General features: G+C 37.7%; 2 protein-coding genes across 2 annotated transcripts; one reads left to right on the forward strand and one right to left on the reverse strand.

Moving 5' to 3' along the window:
- Positions 1–718: 718 nt before the first annotated feature.
- Positions 719–7,165, reverse strand: dclk3 (doublecortin-like kinase 3). Its single transcript, XM_028461526.1, has 7 exons — positions 6,967–7,165; positions 5,613–5,818; positions 5,108–5,239; positions 3,239–4,414; positions 2,505–2,637; positions 2,266–2,433; positions 719–2,181 (listed from the first exon to the last, which is right to left on the reverse strand). Exons 1-7 carry the CDS (start codon positions 7,031–7,033, stop codon positions 1,745–1,747), a joined length of 2,319 nt encoding a protein of 772 aa, XP_028317327.1. The 5' UTR covers positions 7,034–7,165; the 3' UTR covers positions 719–1,744.
- Positions 7,166–8,252: 1,087 nt separating this feature from the next.
- Positions 8,253–20,642, forward strand: fabp3 (fatty acid binding protein 3, muscle and heart). The gene is made up of 5 exons (XM_028461525.1): positions 8,253–8,348; positions 16,956–17,247; positions 18,735–18,907; positions 20,161–20,262; positions 20,344–20,642. The coding sequence occupies exons 2-5, from the start codon at positions 17,175–17,177 to the stop codon at positions 20,392–20,394; spliced, it is 399 nt and encodes a 132-aa protein (XP_028317326.1). The 5' UTR covers positions 8,253–8,348; positions 16,956–17,174; the 3' UTR covers positions 20,395–20,642.
- The last annotated feature ends 368 nt before the right edge of the window (positions 20,643–21,010 follow it).

Here is a 21,010-nt window from a genome sequence, read left to right on the forward strand (position 1 = left end):
CATTATCCATAAGGTAGACTCCAAAACCAGCTTTCCCTGAGCTCGGATCCTTGGACTCATCTGTAAAGATGTGATAAGAAGTTTCCTTATTAAGATCCACAAACTAATTTACTTGGCCACTAACACAATGTGGACAGTCTCAGGCCAATCTGAGTCTGATTCACAGAGATATTTCAAGGAACGGACACCACACAGATACACACACAGACAGAGGTTCCTTGCTTTATAGATCGATTGATTCAGCCCACTTTAGTCATTTTTAAAAGCCCTTTGTGTAGTCACTCCTGTAGATTCTACGCAGCTTTCACTTATCCTGAGTTACCATGGCTATCTGTCAACATTGAGCTGTTCTGCAAAGCTGCATTTAAGACAATTTCATGAAATAATTAATGAACTGTATCATTGCAGTCCAAACAAATCCAAACTTTCACACCCTCGAATCAAGCAGCAGCCATGTTGAAAGTCTCAGGTCAATCTGAGCCTGATGTGCAGAAATATTTGAGGAACAGACAGACAGACAGAGATTCCTTGCTTTTATAGAGCGACGTAAAAGGAAAAAAAAAACAGCATTCAAAAGCCATTGTCAAAGTGCTGTTTTACTTTGAAAGTCTTTAAATTTGAGAAAAGTTCCACATAAATGGTCAGCATAAGATCCTTGTTTGTTCATTGGTAAAGGAGACAAGACTAACTGATAGGAACAAGGCACAACTGTGTGACATGGATAACTTGGAAATTTGTGAGGCTTCTCTTGAGTGAAACAAGTTGTTGTGGAATTCCAGGAATTTAGTGGCAGTCTTTATGATGTCAGAATACCACTGAAGACATTTACACCTCAGGCTGACTTTGGTTTTATATACATGTTTTTAAATTGTGGCTAAAAATGTCTCATTCGTGAATCAAAAGACTTCAATAATGTAATACTGGTACATTGCTAAATGGATGTTGCACAAATAAATACTGTCAGGATAATGGCCACCATGCTTTTCTTTAAAATAAATCTAAATGTATCATTAGTGTAATAATTGTTGCTAAACTATGCACAAGAAGATATTTGGTAATGCATTAGCTAAAACAATCAGGCTTAAACACAATATTCTAAAGGTGTACCATTGAGTAAAGTAGCAAAAACATTCAAAAGAGAAAAGTATTTGAAAATTTGCCAGAATTATTATTGACTAAATCGATGAAATTGCAGACTCGCTGTATGCTAAGGTTCCCATCCAGATCTCATCTGACAGCCCGAGGATGCACACATGGCTTGGTTATTACATAAAGTCTCATGATTGATTGCAAGATAAATGGATTACACACATTTATGAGATGTTCCTGGCCTCATCAGTCAGACTTTATTCCCACCAGGAGTAAATTTTATCTTCAGCAGGTCATTTAAGATCTTAAATGCCAAGAAATTAGTGTTATCATCCAGAACAAATTGCCTGATGAGCCTCACCTGAAAACCCAATCAAACCAAAGATTGATAGCACTATAGGGAACGTGTGGGTGTCTGACCATATCATTTGATGTGGATGTTAGTTGGATAGTCTTGGAATGGTAGTTTTATGGTTGTTTATTGGGAAAGCTGTATCCTGGAAACGGGAAGATGAAGAAGTGAAGCGACTGGTATAATTATGTTGATTGTCCTGCTGACTTGGATGAATGTTACTCTGTATGCCAGCATGTGACTTCTGTTTACCATTTTGACATAATTGTTGATGTCTGATTACTTCAAACTTGGGTCTGTAAATTAGTGTCTCTTTGTGTAGTTGTGTTTATGTTGACATGGTGTGGAGTCTAAGGATGTGCATTGTGGTGGTATCCTTCTGTTGGTCTCCTTAACTGGAAGCTGGGTTGGTTTGTTTTCCGGTCCAGTTTCTCCAGGTGTCTTGCTAAGCCTCTCTTTATGTTTACTGGGCTTGTTGGGAATTACTGCATTCCTGCCACCTAACATGTGTCCAGATGACTTTTCAACAAATATCTCTGCTGGTTGAGTTTCAGTAGTCTTTCCAAGTTCTTCTCTTTGGTCTCCAGTATCAGTTGAATTCCAGGGATTTCTGTCTATGAGCGCCCCCTGCCTGCAAGAGGCTGTCATAGCTCTCACCCATGGATGCTGTAGCGTCTGCTTGGCTGTCAGCCTCACCGTGGGGTCTGGCTGAAGGAGAGCTCTGACGAGGCTTTTAGCTTCTACACACAAAGATCAGAATTTATTTTTTAATTAATACATTTTGGGGTATGTGCACCATGTCTGCCAGATAGTACACAGCTCACCTTCTGTGATGGAGTCCCAGTCTTGGGATGGGAAGTGGAATTGTGCTTGTTTTATAAGTTTGAACAACTCCTCTTGGTCCCGATCACGACTGCGAAATGGTGGGAAGCCACACAGTAGGATGTAGAGAATTACACCCAGTGCCCAGACATCCACCGCTATCCCGTAACCTGATAAATACACCACAATTTAAGAATTACAACCAAAAACGTAAAATTTTGGTGTTGTGTCTGGACCTCACCTATCTCACAAAGAATTTCTGGAGCTACATAGGTGGGTGTACCACATATGGTGAACACTGGTTCCGACACCACCATGGCAAGACCAAAGTCTCCCAACTTCAGCCGGCAGATGTCAAAGGACACTTGCTCTATCTGAGCGAGGAAACAGGAAGAGATAGAGCTGAGATTTTATTTCTGTACATTAAGTGCATCAGGAAATAAGTCAAAATCATTCTGACAATGGATAATCCAATATTATGTGAGTATTGTAAACAAAAAATTTCTTTGCTTTGATTTTGTTTGCACATTTACAACTTTTGTCACCACAAAAACTGGCATTTTCATTGTACCATTTAAAAAAAATAAAAAATAACTGAATAAGTAAATTATTCATATTTTAAATAAAATCAATTACATAAGATTATTTTCAGTTGGAAATTTAACTCCTGAATGAGTAAAACATGGAAGCAGGACAGACTGCCTACAGGACCTGCGTGACATGGTAATTAACTGTAAAAATGTATTCTGAATCTTCCTGTGTAGGTGATTGTATATTATCTGTGTAAAATACACTGTTTACTTAAGGATTTTATTACTTAAGCATGTTGCTGGACAAAGGGAATATGAGGGTGGGTTTCTTGGTTTAGATTTTGTAAAGCTTTAAATTTGGGATGAACCCTTCCATAGGTAGGCTTAGCACTTGATACATACTTATTAAAGTGTGCACTGTCCTTGCACTAACTTGGATACCTACCAACAGGTTCTCTGGTTTGAGATCTCGGTGCACGATGCTCCGGCAGTGGATATAATCCAGAGCTTCACTCACATCAGACACCATCATTCCGGCCGCAGCCTCTGAAAATTTCCCTCGTTCACTGATGGCCTCGAACAAATCCCCACCACGGACCAGTTCCATCACCAGGTAGGAGTGTGTGTGTGTGTGGTGGTGTGCAAGAAGCCTTACAATACGAGGATGGCTCAAACTACCCAGGAGGCTCAACTCGTTCTGCATCATGTGCTCTCGACCAATCAGCTTAGAGCGTTCCACAATCTTTATGGCAAGCATTTGGCCGTTGTCACGGCGATGGCACTCCCGCACCACTGCAAAGTTCCCATCTCCAACCACACGTCCAATCTGATAGCAGCGCTCGATCTCTGACATGGTGACATCATTGCTATCTAGTGAAGGCTCAATGTTGACCTTTTTTTCCTCTTTGTGCACTTTCACCAAATCCTGAACTGGTTTTAAAATACGTTTGTCCTCATCCCTGCTGATTGGTTGAGGTGGTATAGAGTGCTTCTTTATGTCATGCTTTATAGGGGAGCTTCTTCTCAGCTTCCCTGACACAGGAGGAAGTGGAGCCTTGCCTGATAGTATACTGAGCATTTCTGCACCGTGATGCTTTGCTTTTCTTGATAAGCATTTTTCACACAGCATGGGAGAGGGGATGTCTGCTTCCTTAAAAATTTCATCATTCTTAAATGGACCAATACCAGAAGGCTCTCGCTCTCTGATCCTGCTGCCCCTGATTCTCAGCCTCTGTAGGTGGTTGGGGAGGTGAGCCAGTTTTCTAGAAGAATCTCTTTTAACAACTTTCTGAAAGTCATTGTTTCCTGTCTTGTGCTTATCAGCATGCAAGGAGGACATGGTATTTCTTTGGTTCTTCACATCTTTCTTTGAGTCTTGCTGTGTGTTTGGGTTGACCCCATTGCTGTCCGCTCCTTCACTGTATCCACTGTCGGCCTTAGGAGCCTTGCCTGGTGGTGTCCGGAGTCTTCTTTCCCAGGCCAACAGTGCCTCAGCTCTGTAATTCAAGTGGTCAGGAAAAAGTTCCTCCAGAGATTCCTTAATGCTGCTCAGCTCAGGGCGACATTTACCAAGAGCCAGGAAAGCAACATCACCACGAAAGAAATCGCACACACCCTTTACCTGTGACAGGAATGGAAAGAATTAGGGTTTTAAATGTAGTTGCACTCCCAAGAACCAGACAATGGCTGTGTTGGAAATCTCATATTAACGTACACACTCAATGAATATATATTGTCGACTATATACTATTAGTATAATTAGGATGGAGCTTGGGAAGCTGAAGTTTCCCAAGATGCATTTCAAACATACGACAAAAAGCGGAAGCACACTAAGGCTAAATATCTGTCAATTCGCCACCTTTGAAAGTTCTGAAAGCATTTTATGTGAGAAAAAGACCAAGTAGAATATCAACATGTGGTCATTTGATCCATAAAATTCACAAATTTCACACTGACATTTCAAAGTTTTTCAGAGACCCGCCATTGTGCTACTGACTAAATTTCCAGTTAACTTCAAAATAAGAGCCCTATTTATAAAAGCATTAAAAACTAATGGAAGACAAGAAGCGACGCTTTTGTTTTGAAATGGGATATTTGCAGTTTAGCTTGAAGCTGGTCTCTGGATGATTCAGCTCTCAATGCGTCATGGGGGGTTAAGTATGAACTTTGTTTGTGAATAAACCACATTGAACTCATACTACTCGTGTAATCTGTCAAGCTCTTCAATTAAACGGTGCAGGATAAAGTAAATGTATGGTGCTTCCCTAAAAATGAATGCTGTCTTTAAGTTAACCTGGTCATGATTGGGCCTCACCTCTCTGGCATGTGTGGTATATAGGCGTGTGACTCTGGCACTGTGCCAGCGAGGAACTCCCAATGCTTCTGAGATATCCAATAGCAGCTGCTCGAAGGATACCACACCTCTTCGATTCAGCAACACCGTTACCTGAGGGACACAAATGACAATACATTGTGGTCATAAACAATGAAGTGATGTTTAGTTACACCACATTCTTAAGTTCATCTACTTGTGATGGAGTAATGGATTATTGGGTTTTTGATCTGGTTGGCCAATAAGTAGCTCATGCGTTAATGAATGAAACTTTGTACTGAATTGACTGCGTGTCATCTGCATTGTCTCACTATCTCCATCAAGTAACAACGAAGGATCAAGCTCACACACCAATGTAACACTAGCTTCTCGTGGACACACTGTAGAGTCAAAAAAATAATTAACAATGAAAGGGATTTTGTTCATATGGGTGAACAATGTATTTCATCTTTAATGGTTTACAATAAATAGAATTAAATAAATTCACCTTCCGCAGGATGTTTTTGCCACATGGACGGACAATAGTTACAAGATGTGGCCTCTCAGCACTTTCCTCTGCATGACGGGTGTGAAAAAGGGGGACATGAGGTAGAGGAGAAGGAATTTGGGACCTGTGGACATGTCCACCAGGGTGGGGGTTGACTGGCCATGGTTTGGGTGCTGCAGCAAGATGTTTGAGGGGAATAGGGGGGACTGACAGAGATGGAGAGAGACAGAGGTAAAGGATGGGGAAAAAAAGTGAACAAATTAATGGTGAGGTTGTAATCCAAAAAGATTGTGGAACTGTTTTAATGAAGGACTTCAACATTTAGCCTTTAAAAACTCAACAGTAACAGAATACTCCATCTTGTGACTTTGTGTTTGTGAAAGAAAATCCGACTGATCGCATTTTGGTTTTTTCCATTGCATTGAGTGCAAAGGGCTATTTGAGATTCCTGAAGCACTTTGTACGACCAACTAAATAATTTAAGCTTCCTTAAGACATATAAACCAATACACACACACACACGCACACACACACACACACACACACACACACACACACACACACACACACAAATACATGATTGATGAAGTATTAGGAAACACTGCATCTTTGACATTTCACTTTCTGGGACACATACAAGAGATGAGGTCTGTACTCATAGGGCTTTGAGGGTTTTATTGTTTTGCTTGCTGTCCAGACAGCAGAACAACAGACAGAAACATGAGAACCTTTTTCCCCCTTTATTCACGACCTGGATCCACCTTTTCTCACTGTCTGTGCAGCACGTTTCTGTTTTACGTTGAGGTTTAATTTATTCAGAAAAGGTTTTTCAGGAAATTTTCATCTCCTCTGACGAAGACTGGCTGTTTTCCTGAAAAACCTTGCCTGAATAAATTAAACCTCAACTTAACATACTATCAAAAATGAATCTGGTGGTACTATGTGTTTTTTGAGGGAAAAAGTAGGCTTTTTGAACAAGAAAATCAATAAATGTTATTTTCCATCCACAATAAACTTAATGTTTTGAAAATGTACACAGTTTGCCCTAATAAAGTTACAATTTTTTGGTGTTCCTGTCTTTAATGCCAAGGAATGAAGCATTAGGGAAAAGAAGAAAAAAATCTAGTACTATATTTATATTATTTAAATTACTGCTATAGAAATAAAAACTCAATAAATAATCTTTAGCCAAAGGTATAAATAAATAAATGACAGTTTGACCTTTATCCATTAACTGCAGATTGGCATATATTGATAGATGATATTACATTTTGCCTGCAGCACTTAGTGCTAATATTTTAAGTTGTAATTTAATTATTTTGAATCACCATTAAATCAATTACTCCATTCTCACCTGTCAATCTCCATTTGGGGCTGTGCGCCTTGTCACAGCTGTACCAGGCTCTCTGTGAGGGCGTCATGGCTTCCCAAAAAAAGAACAAATATTACTGAGAAGTGAACGGAAGAGCTATTTTGTGTCAGTCCTCATGTTTCCATTGATGTTGCTGCATCGGGTCCTTTGCCTCCTCAGAAAGTAACGGTATCAGCTCCGGGACAACAGTGGTTGTCATGGAAACACGTCAAGTTAAACGGCAAAGGAAAAGGAGCCGAGTGGAAACACTGTCAAAATAAAATACAACAATGCCTTTATTGTGTGCTCACTCACTGAAATATTTGATTCGAATTCCATTTTTTTTTTTTTTTTTATTTATTTATTTATTTATTTATTTTTTACATCAAGCTGCATTTAGATGTCAACTAATTGCTGCCACACACTGCAATCAATGGGCTGGAACAGACAACTCGGCAGGTGGCCATGACGGACTTTTATTTTGGTAGATATAATTGAATTTTATCCATTTATTGATGTGTGTTCAAAAGAGGCGTAGAAGAAGAAGACTGCGACAATTTGTTGCGTAAATGTTTACAAAGAAAGAGAAGAGGTGAAATATTTGGTAAGGCTTCTGGTAATTTTTATTGTGAAATGAACACATTACAAATAATATTGTTGACGCCTGAGCAGAGAAATAATCCTTTATCAGTCTTGTTTCTGTCATATTGGAAAGCGAGCTAGCTACGAAAAAGCTAGCACAGATACAAAAGTTAGCCCAGTGATGGTGAATGAGTAAGATTTGCATATATATATATCAATTTATTTATTGATATTGAACAAATATGTTCTGATATTGTCCAACACTAAATTTTTGATACCGATGTCAACCTTCGTCACATTTTATGGCTAATTGGCCGGTAATATCCCATTTCCTGGGATAGTCTTGCTTCGTGTTAATGAAATGAATGTATACCATTAAAAGGCAGATTAATTTAATTTTGAACAGTATCACATGTTGAAAGGAACGTTAGTGAGAAAAGCAGAAAAATGAAATTTTGTGGATTGTACCCATGATAAATTGCAACCAAATGAATGTCCTAAGTTCATATAATGTGAATGAGTGCAATGTTATGCAGTTTTCTTGGGCTAATCTTTGCTTTTAAATGTTATTTGTTTTTGTTTTTATCCATCTGAATGTTATTGTTTTTGTTTTACTTCTGAGTTGTGCACTAAGGTGTTGGGAATCTGTGGAGAGTCTCAAACCTTTTTCTCCAAATTTAACCCAGTTTGTATATTTATATTTCCAGTCCAGATGCTGACCATTGTGTCTTAAATCTCATCTGGTGGCTGCTCGACTGTGGTGTAAAATGGGATTTACTCAAGGACAGCCATTCCAAATATCAGTGAGTGCTACTTGTAAGCCAGTCCTGTTTGAACATTAGAGCTGCTGAGTGTAAAAACAGAATAATCTACTATTAAAAAAGAAAATAATAATAAAGCATATTCATTTTAATCACTTAAAGATAATGAACACGTATACGAAGACATGGATTTATACAAAGTAACAATCTTACAATCTGAATAAATTGATAGTTTATAATGATAATAATCTATGATCAGATGAAACCCACCACAGTGAACTACTGCATTATAGCAGCCTAAATGAGAGAAAACCCAATAGTAATATCAGCTGCCTTATCTGCACAGATAGTGAAGTGTGTGTGCGTGTGGAAAATTCCCATCATTGTCTTTCTTCTCACATTTCCCATCTTGTCTTTTTTTTTATTGCGAATAATTCTATGTCTAAGATTTCAGTCCAATCAGTGAATTTATGCTACCTTCAAAATTATCATTGTGTTAAACAAGGGCAATAATACAAAAGTTTAAACAATAATACCCTGCTTTAAATATGCATGTCCTCCAGCAAGTATTAGTGTTACTCTGTTGTTGTTGTTGTACAGAAGAATATCTAATGGGAAAACTCTGCTACAAGAAATCATTTAGTGTGTCAAAGACTGAACGACAGTTATGGAAAAGCTGTGAAATGGCAGAAGTGTGTGAGGAGCTTCCAGTTACCCAGGTTCACTGGAGGAATTTAACACAAAACAAATGCAAACTCACACCCCGTGTCCAGTTAGGCTTTTAATACTGACTCCTGTGGTTTTGCCTCCATGGTTACTGTTGGTGTTCCGGCTCCTTATCCCGGATTCACTAAGTTGTGCAATTTTTCTTCATCCACTAGTTTCATATCTTTGATTTTGTTTTTGTTTTTTTCTTTGTTTTTTTTTGTCTGGACAAAGTTGTGTTTTTGAAGGATCTAGCTAAATAATGCTTAAATAGACAGTGATGAGTGGTAATAATACTTAATACTACAAGTTGTCATCACAGTGTGATAGCAAGAATTAAAGCAAACATGTATCCATACAAATAGATGATGGTGTTTCACAAGCCAATAAGTGTTGAAATAAAACTACACATTTATCTGTAAATGGAGGGTTATTAAATCAACAATTATGTTTCTATGCATCATATATACAGTATCATTTTCCATATCTGCTTTATCTTTAGGGTTTTTGAGAGGGTTGAGTAAATCTCAGTATATGCCAGTCCATTCCAAGGCTGAAAAACAGACTCCGAGATATACACACACCTATTCATTTCTTTGGTCTGTTTAGAAACTACAATACATTTGTTTATGCACGAATAAAATATTCTGATAGTTGAAAGCAAATATCCTGTGATTTACCCAAAATACCCTAATTGTTTCCTTCTTACTCCATTTGTTTGCTGTTTTATCACATGGTTTTTCTGTAATATTACTGTACATATAGTTTGGAATGATGTCGCAGTTTGTTGGTTTTCTTGTCTGGCAATTGAAAACTAACCCCCAGAGTTGAAGCACTAGTTTCAGACCAGCAGAGGGGGCAAGAGTGTACCTGCTGCAAACAATATATTATGTTAGGATAGTCATATGAAGCTCAAACTAAGCACGTTTGTCTCCGGAAAGGAATAAATCATTCTTTAAATGTTTGTATTAACACGTGATCTGTTACAAATATATATTTTCAATCTATTTACATCAACAACTTTTTAATCCAAAGGATATTGCACATAGTAACAGAGGGAAAGCAATATTTAGGAAAACACTCTATAGCAGGGGTGTCAAACTAATTTTAGTTCAGGGGCCAAATACAAAGCAGTTTTATCTTAAGATCAATTTCAATATTAATGTCCCCAAGTTTACACTACACCAACAATTGTGTTCTTTGAACAATTTGAGATTTAAAATGACTGCAATCGTGATAAATATTGTGGAGTTTCATTGAATTTGTGTATTTAGAGGGGCTACGATATCTACAACTGAAATCTTTGGTAATTTAGACAATAATTTAAGTTGTTTTCTGTCTTTTTAACTTTCTCCGGCGGGCCGAATTGGATGGTCTAAAGGGCCAGATTTTGCCCCCAGGCCTTGAGTTTGACACATGTGCTCTATAGGCTATTACTTGTTTTAAATATATGTATTTTGAAAGATGTGAAGTTTTAACCAAACAGCATTTTATTAATTTCATGCAATTGTAGTAAATGGATGATATGTGTACATATTAATTTAATTTTGCTGAATTAAATTAATTTCATGATTACACATTTCTTAATGCAGTCCGAGTATGATCCGTTGATTTTATTCTCCATTCATTACTAGGAGCACAGAACGCTTTTTTTTTCCTTTTTTTCTCTCTAACAACCAATCACAGATTTTAGCAGAATGCATCATACCCAGCAACGGGGTCAACCACACCTCCTCACTAGGATAAACATTTCTGTCAACTTCTTGCTTAGAGTTGCTCTCAGCTCAAAAGTTATTTGGGAAGTTTCTAAGATTCCTTGCTAGGAATTTTAAGGCTAAATTAGGAGCTCTGAGAAGCTTTGTGAATACGGGCACAGATGTTTATTCAGTTGCTTTATTCTCAGTCCTAAAAATAAGAAATCAGCTAAAGAAATCTGGACAACATATCAACATTCCATAGTTTATGGGTGCCTCTCCATCGTTTCTCAGATTCAGTTATGCACAGCTGTGCTGGCCTGCTTTATGCTGTTGTTAGTAATGTATTGTTAATTAGGACTGTTACAATATCTCGATAAGGCGATATATCGCAATATTTTTTTTTTTCTTCGCGCAATCGATTATCGATATGCTCGATTTTTAGATTTTTTTTTTTTCAAAACCTTTTCTGCTTTTTCACTAAAATGTGCAGGTAGGACTTCACAGAAATGTTGTCACTGTTTGTTAAATGAACCAGTATTTTGTTTACTGGCACTATTGGAGAGACTTATCATAGCTTAATTTCTGACCAATATATTGATAGTCATATCATGAGATAATCGTTATCGTGAGCTTTGTGTCGCGTATCGTGAGGTACCCAGAGGTTCCCACCCCTATTGTTAATACATTAAGTACATTGTGTATTAGTACACACAGTTAGTCATGTGTCTTTAGGTCAAAACAAGCTGCACAAGGTTCACCTGGTTGTATAAGGGCTGAGATCACAGACGAGGCTGATGACCTCAACTGTCTAGTCAGTAATATTGATTGTGTTTCACAAGTCAGAAATCATAACTATGACAGAGTGAATGAGAGCACAGGGTTCCTCACATATTCTATGATTCAAATATCAGTTTTGATCATCTGTCTGAAATGTGGCTCTGCTGAAGCTTTTTATGATATCCAGAGAAATTCCACCTAGAAGTCCATCTGCATTTGATTTATGACCACTGTGCCACACTAAAGAGCATTATATCACAGGATTGCACAACACGCCCTCACTCACACATGTTTGGACACATCTGCCCTTAACGCAGTAAAACTGGGAGTCAGTGTTGTTGTTGTTTTTTTTCCTGCTTTTCCGAGACTTGAATGTATAATTGTGTTATTTATTGTCCATCTGGAAAAGGGTTTGTCTGAATGAGGGTGAAAAAGTAAGGAGAGAAGCTCAAGCATGACGACTCCAACCTTTCACCTCGTCTCTCTCTCTTTTTCTCTCTCTTTCTCTCCTTCCATCCTTTGCACCTGTTTGTGTCAAATGCTTGTCTCTGCCATGCCACACATTTGTTCCATCACAAGCCATTTTATCCAAAGAAAGGTCAGTGAGGACAAGGGCTGTGGGACACCAGTGTGTGAATGCTAAATTAATTTATTACTTTTTCCCCTACCCTTTGTGTGTGGTGGAACAAATCTCAATGACATGGCCCAGTGTTACATGACTGCATGCATTTGCAGGTAGGACAGTACGTTACAAAGGAATATGCAGAAGGAAGGAGGATAGAGTATTTTAATCTTTCATTTTAGTAAGCTATACTTTTCTGTGTTCTATCTATATTTAAATGCGACAGGCGGTTGGACTGCATGGTGTTACAGTGGTTAGCACTTCTGTCTCATAACAAGAAGGCAATAAAAGTTAGGATTGTTTCTAGTCTGAGGACCTTGAGACTAGGGCTGGGCGATATGGCCTTTTATAAATACCGCGATATTTTTAGGCCATGTCACGATACACGATATATATCTCGATATTTTGCATTACCCTTGAATTAACACTTTGATGCACAAAATCACACCAGTATGATGATTCTATATGTCTACATTAAAACATTCTTGATCATACTGCATTAATATATGCCAATTTTAAACTTTCATGCAAAAAAGGGGATATCACAACTAAGTCAAAGTTGACATAACTGTATTTATTAAACAGTGAGTGGCTCAAACATAAAATTGTCAACACGTTCTGTGCAAAATTGTCACGGAGACATTTCAAAACAAGACATTAGTGCAGGATGCAACTCACATGGCATTTCAAAACACAAAATGAAAGTGCACTTTTTGTACATAATGCCACTACAATGTTTTAAAACAAATAGTGCCCTTTTGTGCATGTTGTCATTAAGATGACATTTCAAAACAACACTAAATTTAAGTGCACCTTTTGTGCATAATGCCACTAAGATATTTAAAAAAAAAAAAAAAAATCAAAAAAAAAAGTCCGCGAGTTTAACGGTATGGTCATTTTCAACACCGCACAGACTACAAGCTGCGATATATCGAGTATATTCGATATATCGCCCAGCCCTACTTGAGACCTTTCTGTGTAGAGTTTGCATGTTCTCTCCATGTTGCAGAATGCTCAGGCATCGTCCCATAATCCAAAAACACATATATTCAGTTTATTTTTTCTCTAAATGTGCCCAAAATATATTAAAGTGAGTAATGTAGCAAAAATGCATTAAAAGGAGCAAAAATATGGCAAGAAAGTCATGACAATAGCTTTAAATATAACAAGTTTGGTTTAGGTGCAGAAAAGTCGTAAAAATAATTAAAAAATGGGCTCAAATTAAGAAGAAAAAAAAAATCGGAGTTTCTTAAAGGCATCTGGTGACCCTCTCCCAGTTTCTCGTGACCCAAAATGGGGTCCTGACCCCAAGGTTGAGAACCCCTGATATGGTGACTGGGTCTTACTTAAATATAGGGTGATTTTTGCCTACAAAAAAATTTGAGGTTTTTTTTTTTTTTTTTTTCCAATGCACTTCTTAAAAATGACTGCAGACATCAGATATATTGTCAAGTCCAACTTTATTGCTGTGATTGTCTTCAAGAGTTAAAATGCATAAAATAATCCCAAAATAAAAAGTCAATGAGCCTCTGTCATTCAACAATTTCAAGCTTTAACCCAGGTTTAAGCAAAAGTGCAGCAGCAACTTCACAATAGCTTCAATTTTCTGATTTAGAAATCAGATAACTACATATTTTATAACATTACAAATAAAAAAATAATAAACATGCTTGTGGCAGACATATAGCCTACTCAAAGGGTAAACACTTTTTTTTTTTTTTTTTTTTAACTCGAATTTGCTAAATCATTTTTATCTACAAATTTGATAAATCAATTAAATCCATTTTTTTGCTTAAACCACAACTAGAAACTAGAAATACAAGAATGTTGTTTGTTTTTTATGGATAAGACCTAAATAATCAAACAAAGCCTGCAGTGGACAGCCAAACAAAAAGTTGTCATCAATCAGTTAGCTGGGATGGGCCACAGTGCACACATGACCAGGTGTAGAAGGATAATTTATTTGATGAATGGGTGTATTTATGCAGCCTTCTATGTCATGGACTTCTCTTTGAATGTGTTCTCTTCCTGGTCAGTGTCCCTCTTTGTCCTCCTTTTTGTATAAACCTCTACATTATTCATTCATAAAAAGCACATGTACGGATCATGTTTGGCTTTCCCATGCGGCACTTTTCTAACATTTCACTGAAACCGGTTTCAGACTTGGGTGAGGCTCTCGACCATCGTCTGGATACTGGATGGTTTTTTTAAAGCTGTTAAAAAATCTAATCCTAATCAGAATATTACCAACAAAACTAAATGAACCAATGGTTTACTGTAATTCATTGGTTCCCAAACATTTCACAGTCCCGTACCCCCTTTAGACATTTAACCTAAAGCTATGATGTACCCTTTACTCCTGCACAATTTAAAAAAACATAATAACATAATGTCATATACAATGTAGCCCTATTGTGAAATTTGTCTGAGTTTTACCTATCCTGTTGAGGAATAATATATATATATATATATATATATAAAATGAATAATAATCTGTAAACCAACAAAAAACATCTTATTCAGAATTATAACTTGAAATATTTAATTTGCAACATATTCATCACCCTGAAACTGAAATACAACTCGCTACAACTTTAATGAGAAGGGTGTGGTTCAGAGGATGCACAGAACTTAAATTGTTCTCCATGTCTTTTTCTGTATTTTGTTTGTCAAAGCTCAAAATCCACTTTAACACAAGTATGTGGTGAAAAAGGGCGTCAAAGTCTGGACATCACATTTGGCTAGCGCAAAGCATTTGCAGTTTTTTGACCAGATGTTACATGGTCACCACCAGTCTTACATAGGCCAATGTGTAGGTTGTGGCAATGCATGGAGGCTCCTGACTGCTGCTCTATTTACATTCTAGTTTCCAATGTTGTTATGCTGTTTTCACTTTCTACCCCCAGCGGTCTGCAACCTTTACTCTTAAGTTAGTCATTTTGTCTCCTGGATTGAAATTAAAGTGAAAAATACTTTCTCAATTAAGACAATAGTGTGTGTACAATTCTATACAGTTAAAATTATATCGAATAATGTTATGTGAACAACTTTTTTTTTTTTTAGTTAATGTATTTGAAGGACTAGAAAAATTGCTTTAATTTGATAACGCATGATCATGTCGGTCGACACATGCTACAAATAAAATTAAAATAATAAAAAATAAAATTTCTATTTTTTTCCAGAACAGTGTTTTTGTTAGTTTAGTTATCTTACCAAGGATTTAAAATGGAAGGTTTGCCACAGGTGCAAGGAAAGTTAATGGTCTGTAGATGTTGCTGGAGGTGGAGTAGAAAAGTGGCAGTTATTGCACAATGTGATTTATTTTCATAATTTTATCTGACGTTACCATCATCAATCATCAATACTCTCTGTAGGAAATAACAATTGATTATTTTAATATATTTTTTAAAACTATAGGGAGCCATTTAAAAAAGAGTCAAAGAGCCACATGAGGCTCCAGAGCCGCAGGCCCTAAGACAATTTGCGTACCCCACTTTGGGAACCTAGGCTGTAATGAATGCTAGTTCAACATATAATAAACATGCTTCTATAGTTACGTTTACCTGAATTATTGTGTTTACTTTGCAATCCACTGTCTTTAAAAAAACACACAAACACTATTTACAAATCCAATTATCTCCGGCTGGCCAGACTGGGGTTACCATAGGTCACATGTTGAATATAAGATGAAGCGAGAAGCAGCAAGTTAGGGCATTGTTCAACCTGCAGGCTGAAATGAATCAATCGTGTTCCCTCCTCCCCTTGGGGTCAATCTGATTTTTTTCTGTGGCTCCATCTCTGTCAGCAGAAGCTTACTCACCAGCTCCTCCTCCACCCACAGTGTGGTCTTTGCTCTACTTTATATTCTCTTTGCTTGGACTCCTTTGTTCAGACTCTGTGGATTTCCCTCTCTCTCTTTCTCTGTGTGTGAAGGAGGAAGGAACGAGCGACTGAACACTTTGTCATCTTGCATTGGGACGCTTGACAAACGTGCAAAAGCTGCTGCTGAACAGTGCCTTTAAAAGAGTGTCGAAAGTGATTAAAAATAGCCCCATGAAGGTGTAAACCAGCACTTTAAATACAGTTTTTCAAAAGAATTCACAAGATTTTCCCGTCTTAGACACGTTTCAGAGTAAAGTGCACTGCAATCAATGTTGCCCAATTGTTACTACACAGCATGTTGTATTACTTTGGTTTACATGTTGAGACTGCAGGGACTTTTCTACTTTATTGGGATCATTACTGCCTGATTATGGGTGCAACTTCCTTTGTAATAAATAGATTAAAGACTAATAAAACGCTTTGCTAAGTTATACAAACACAACAAGAACCCTTTGAAATGACTATACACTTGTAATAAGTCGACATCTTTAACTCTGGTTTACTCACATTCTATTAGAAGTAAGTTTACAATTATTAAAAGAAAATCAAGTTTCATTAGCTGATGCACAGCGAACATAAAAAATTTGATTGTGTTTTGATCTGATGCAAAATGTTGCATACAAATCTTCTGAAAAGTAAAATTATTGCACTTGTATATTGTATAACCCGTTAGTGGGTGGGATGCAATGAACTGACTTTTTGCAGGAGAAATGAGTGACTACAATCAGGAACAGATCAGATCCCAAACAGAAAACAATCCCCAGGAGAGTTTGACCTCACGACCCAAAAAAAAAAATTCTAAATCAATTCAAACTTACACACAGAAATAAACAGAATCAACCCACAGACCCTGATTATGGCACCTTGTTTTTTCTTGTTTATTGATCTCCACTAAAGGAGGTAGATGGTCATAATGCTATGGCTGATCAGTGTCCTGCTCACATGCTTTTTATGTCTCCTCCACAGCCTCCCTCCTCCCATGTAGTGACTGCACAGCCTGATGACATCAGAAACAGCCGGTGCACATCCAGCCAGTAGGAAAGCAGCGATCGAGGCTTTTACCGTTGACTCCTCTTTTTCTGCCTCTCCCTCTTCTCTCATTCTAAAGCTCCCCTGCATTGCTGCCTTTCACACACACATTCTTTCTCTCTCTCCCCCTCACTCTCATTCCTCCACTCTGCAGACATGGCTGAGGCTTTTGTTGGAACATGGAACCTCAAAACGAGCGAGAATTTTGATGAGTACATGAAGGATCTTGGTAAGTGGGGTGGAGTGGGGTTTTTTTTTCTCATTGAATGCGTGGGTGCATGCATGCTGTAACAGGAGATGGTGATGATGATGCAGTGCTGCAGGAGCTAAGTGTGAGCACGTGTGTGTGAGAGAGACGATCCTCACACAAGACGAACAGTTTTCAGTGTGTGTTTGCTAAAGCAATTGGATGGAGGTTGAAAAGCAAATAGATATAATGGATGATTTCATGCTGCAAAGTAATAGAATGAATGAACCACTAATGGAGGAGCATTATAGGATGGAAAAAGCAGCTGTGGATGGGAATGAGGGAAGAATAAAGAGGAAGAGTGGTTGACCACATGGTCCCAAGTGCTGGAAAATGAGGGTGGGGCCATTTTTTAGTGCAGTGGAGAAAAAGGAGCCCCACTGTGGGAAACAAATGCACACAACGCATGCATTTTAGTCAAAATGTGGATAATATATTATTTGGTTAAATCCAAATTCAATAAGAATAAATAAGAAATAAAAGCAACCAACAACTCCAAATGATCTCACGTTGTTGTAGTTTGCATGATGGGTGCAGGTGCAATGAATACAACTGTGAGAATGATCCTAAAATACGTGACTTCTCTGTGTGTAAAAGAGTGAGGAAGATTTATGCCTCTGGAAACCAGAGAACCTTTAACCTCTAACCTCCAATCTCTTTGATCACACACATGCTGCACCATTTGGTTCCACTGGGTGTGGGAGTTTATCCGTTTTAGTTCTTAAACTGGATTGACGACCTATTTTTTTTTTTTTTTTTAAAGAAGATGGTGTGATTCATTCTTGCCCAATCAAATGCACCGTTTGGATCTCACACACACACATGGGTCAGAGGGTGCTCTGCAGTATTTGCAATGCTTGCTGTTGGTTTGGTAGTAGATAAACAAAGATTAGTGTCAGTTGAAGGAGACCCAGAGGGCAAACCCTCAGCTCCTGCTTTGAAATCCTAATTATATTCCTATAGACAATTATGGATGAATTATGAGTCAGCAAAACACTTTGAAGCCACTCCAACAGTTCTTTACTTTCCCAGAGGAACAAACCTGTACGGACATATTCACACACAATTGAATACATCTGTTTATAGAGCAGAGATTGATATCGGACTTTCTAAAGTTCATATTTGATAATAAAAAGAAGATTTTCGAGGCTTTTGTTTTCGTCTCAGATTTGGCTGGACAATATCTGAACTCGTTTGGAATGTCAACTGTTCAACCCTGAGCCAGATTCAGGCTTTTTCCATCCAACTAAAAATATTAAACAACATACGTCTTGTATCAATGGTTTTTACTTCCTATAGCAACTTTGTTAAAGTATACAGCAAGACTTGTAATGGTTATCAAATGAAAGGTGAGTTCTAGAGATTTAAGAGAATGTCATGAATTCATCACAAGAGACATAGATATTTCTATGCAAGTAGGCCTTCAGCGTGTTTTTCTTCCCTATGTTCCTCATGTTGTCTCTACACAGGTGTGGGCTTTGCAACACGTAAGGTGGCTCTTGTAACCAAACCCACGACCATCATCGAGGTCGATGGCGACAAGGTAACGGTGAAGACGCAGAGCACCCTCAAAAACACAGAGCTGTCCTTCAAACTGGGAGAGGAATTTGATGAGACCACCGCTGATGACAGGAAGGTCAAGGTGAGAGGTCAAAGGTCATTATGAATTCAAAACAAAGACACTCATTTTCTAAAATCTGTGAATTCTTGGGAGATTTAAGAGCTTGACTTTGAGTGATGTTTGAGCCCCATTCAAATGCACAAATGTAACGTGATGCTGCCAATAATACGCGGCAGGAGTAATAGGGGTAATGACAAGATTGATGGACTGCCAAACAAACACAGTCATAGTTGGAGGAAGTAGGTCAGAAGTGAGAAGTCATGGTAATAGATAATATGAGGACCATACGCTCTCCAGACGTAATATTGGTTTATTTTTTACAGCCCATGAATAAGGAAGGGGTTACACGGGTGAAGCTGAGTAAATAGAGGAGACTGAAAGAACTTTCATCAAATAGTAAACTTGGTCATTTACTCTAACTACCAGGAAAAGCCAAATTCAATGTTTTACATTGTAGCGCCTCCATTCATTTAGTTAATTCACTCCATTTATTTGTTTGTTCAATATTATCGTTGTCGTCCTCATTTAAACAGACAGTGGAATCCCTCACTATGAACCAAAATAACATTGTGGCTCATAGATTTAGGTTAGCTTGTTGAACAGAAACCTCAAGAAAAACAATAGTTTTGTCATTATTTATTTATTGCTTTCATGCCAAGTTAGCAAAAGAATATTTGGCACATATAATGCTAACCTGGTTTGAGGACCACATCTGCCCAACAGCTGAAGGACTGTTGGGCAGATGTGCTGTGTTGGCTCAGGCTTTTCTGACAGGCATTTTTGACGTTTTTAGTGATTGTACGGCTCTTCTTAAATTAAGGATGATGATTTAAGTGGAGTTCCTGAATTAAAATGTTTTCAAATGTTGCTACTTGATGTTTTTGAGTTGTTTTAATGTGTAATAAATTAAACAATACTTAACAACTGTTACTAGCATTTGTAACCTGTAGCTAGCAAGCTAAAAAAGATTTGGAAGCCTTTTTTTTTTTTTTTGCATTTTTCTCTTGTCATGCGTTACTGTTATTTAGTTGTGTAGATTTTGATACTTTAAAATCTCATACTCACACTTTTCTCACATTTGTAAAAGATACAACAGATAAAACAGTGAAATAAACTTGCTAATAGGACTAGCACTGAAGCTAATAAACACCAGAGATGTTTGGCTTGCACATGAAAACATTTAATCAAAGTCTATATTTCAAAATACTTTGGTACAGTTTGTGATGTTCTGTGTTCATGAAATCAAATCTGATTATGTCCTCTGCTTTCTTCAGTCTGTCATCACTATTGTGGAGGGAAAGATGGTGCACGTACAGAAGTGGGACGGCAAAGAAACCAGTCTGGTCAGAGAGGTCAACGGAAACTGCCTCCTATTGGTCAGTACGTCCAACCATCAGGTCCATATATACACGTCTTTGTTCTTTGTTGTGTTTGAACTCTTTGTCTTTCTCACACAGACACTGCAAATTGGAGACACTGTTTGCACACGTCACTATGAGAAAGCCTAATGAGACATTAAAACAAATCCCCAACCCAACAGCATCTACTCGGATCAGCTGACGTCCTGAATGCCAGACTTTGCGTCACCCATTTTGTTCCAACTGTGTAAACCCGTTGTATGACTGCTGCTGTCGACCTTTCAGTGTCCTCCTCATTTTGTTCATCTAGTGTTGACATCGCATCTACCTGCGATCTCACAACATTCTTTCTGCTACTGTAAAAAAAAGAAAACACTGAATAAATTGGTTTGTTGTTGTTTTTCTCTATACATTTGTATGGCTTTATTTTGTAACCAGAAAGAACATGTTAGTGTGAATAAGAGTGTACGTTTAATTTTGTGATTGTGTTATTGTTAACGTTGGACAGTTAAGGGTGAGTTTGGAGGTAAAATGTTAACCATAAACAAGGTATGGCAAATATCCGATTGTATAGTTAAAATCTTTATTTTATTTTGTTTCTTTGCAGTTTCCTGCAGTGATTCATGTAATCTAAGAGGCTTAAATATCTCCTGTTGCTTTCCCCAAAAAACGGCAATAAAAAAACAAACAATAAAAACCACAGTTGTGGCGTTGTCGGCCAACTCTAATACCCAAAAAGTGTGACCACATTTTCCATTGAGACTGT

Source organism: Gouania willdenowi, chromosome 11, assembly GCF_900634775.1.
Source record: "Gouania willdenowi chromosome 11, fGouWil2.1, whole genome shotgun sequence".
Lineage (NCBI taxonomy): Eukaryota > Metazoa > Chordata > Actinopteri > Blenniiformes > Gobiesocidae > Gouania > Gouania willdenowi.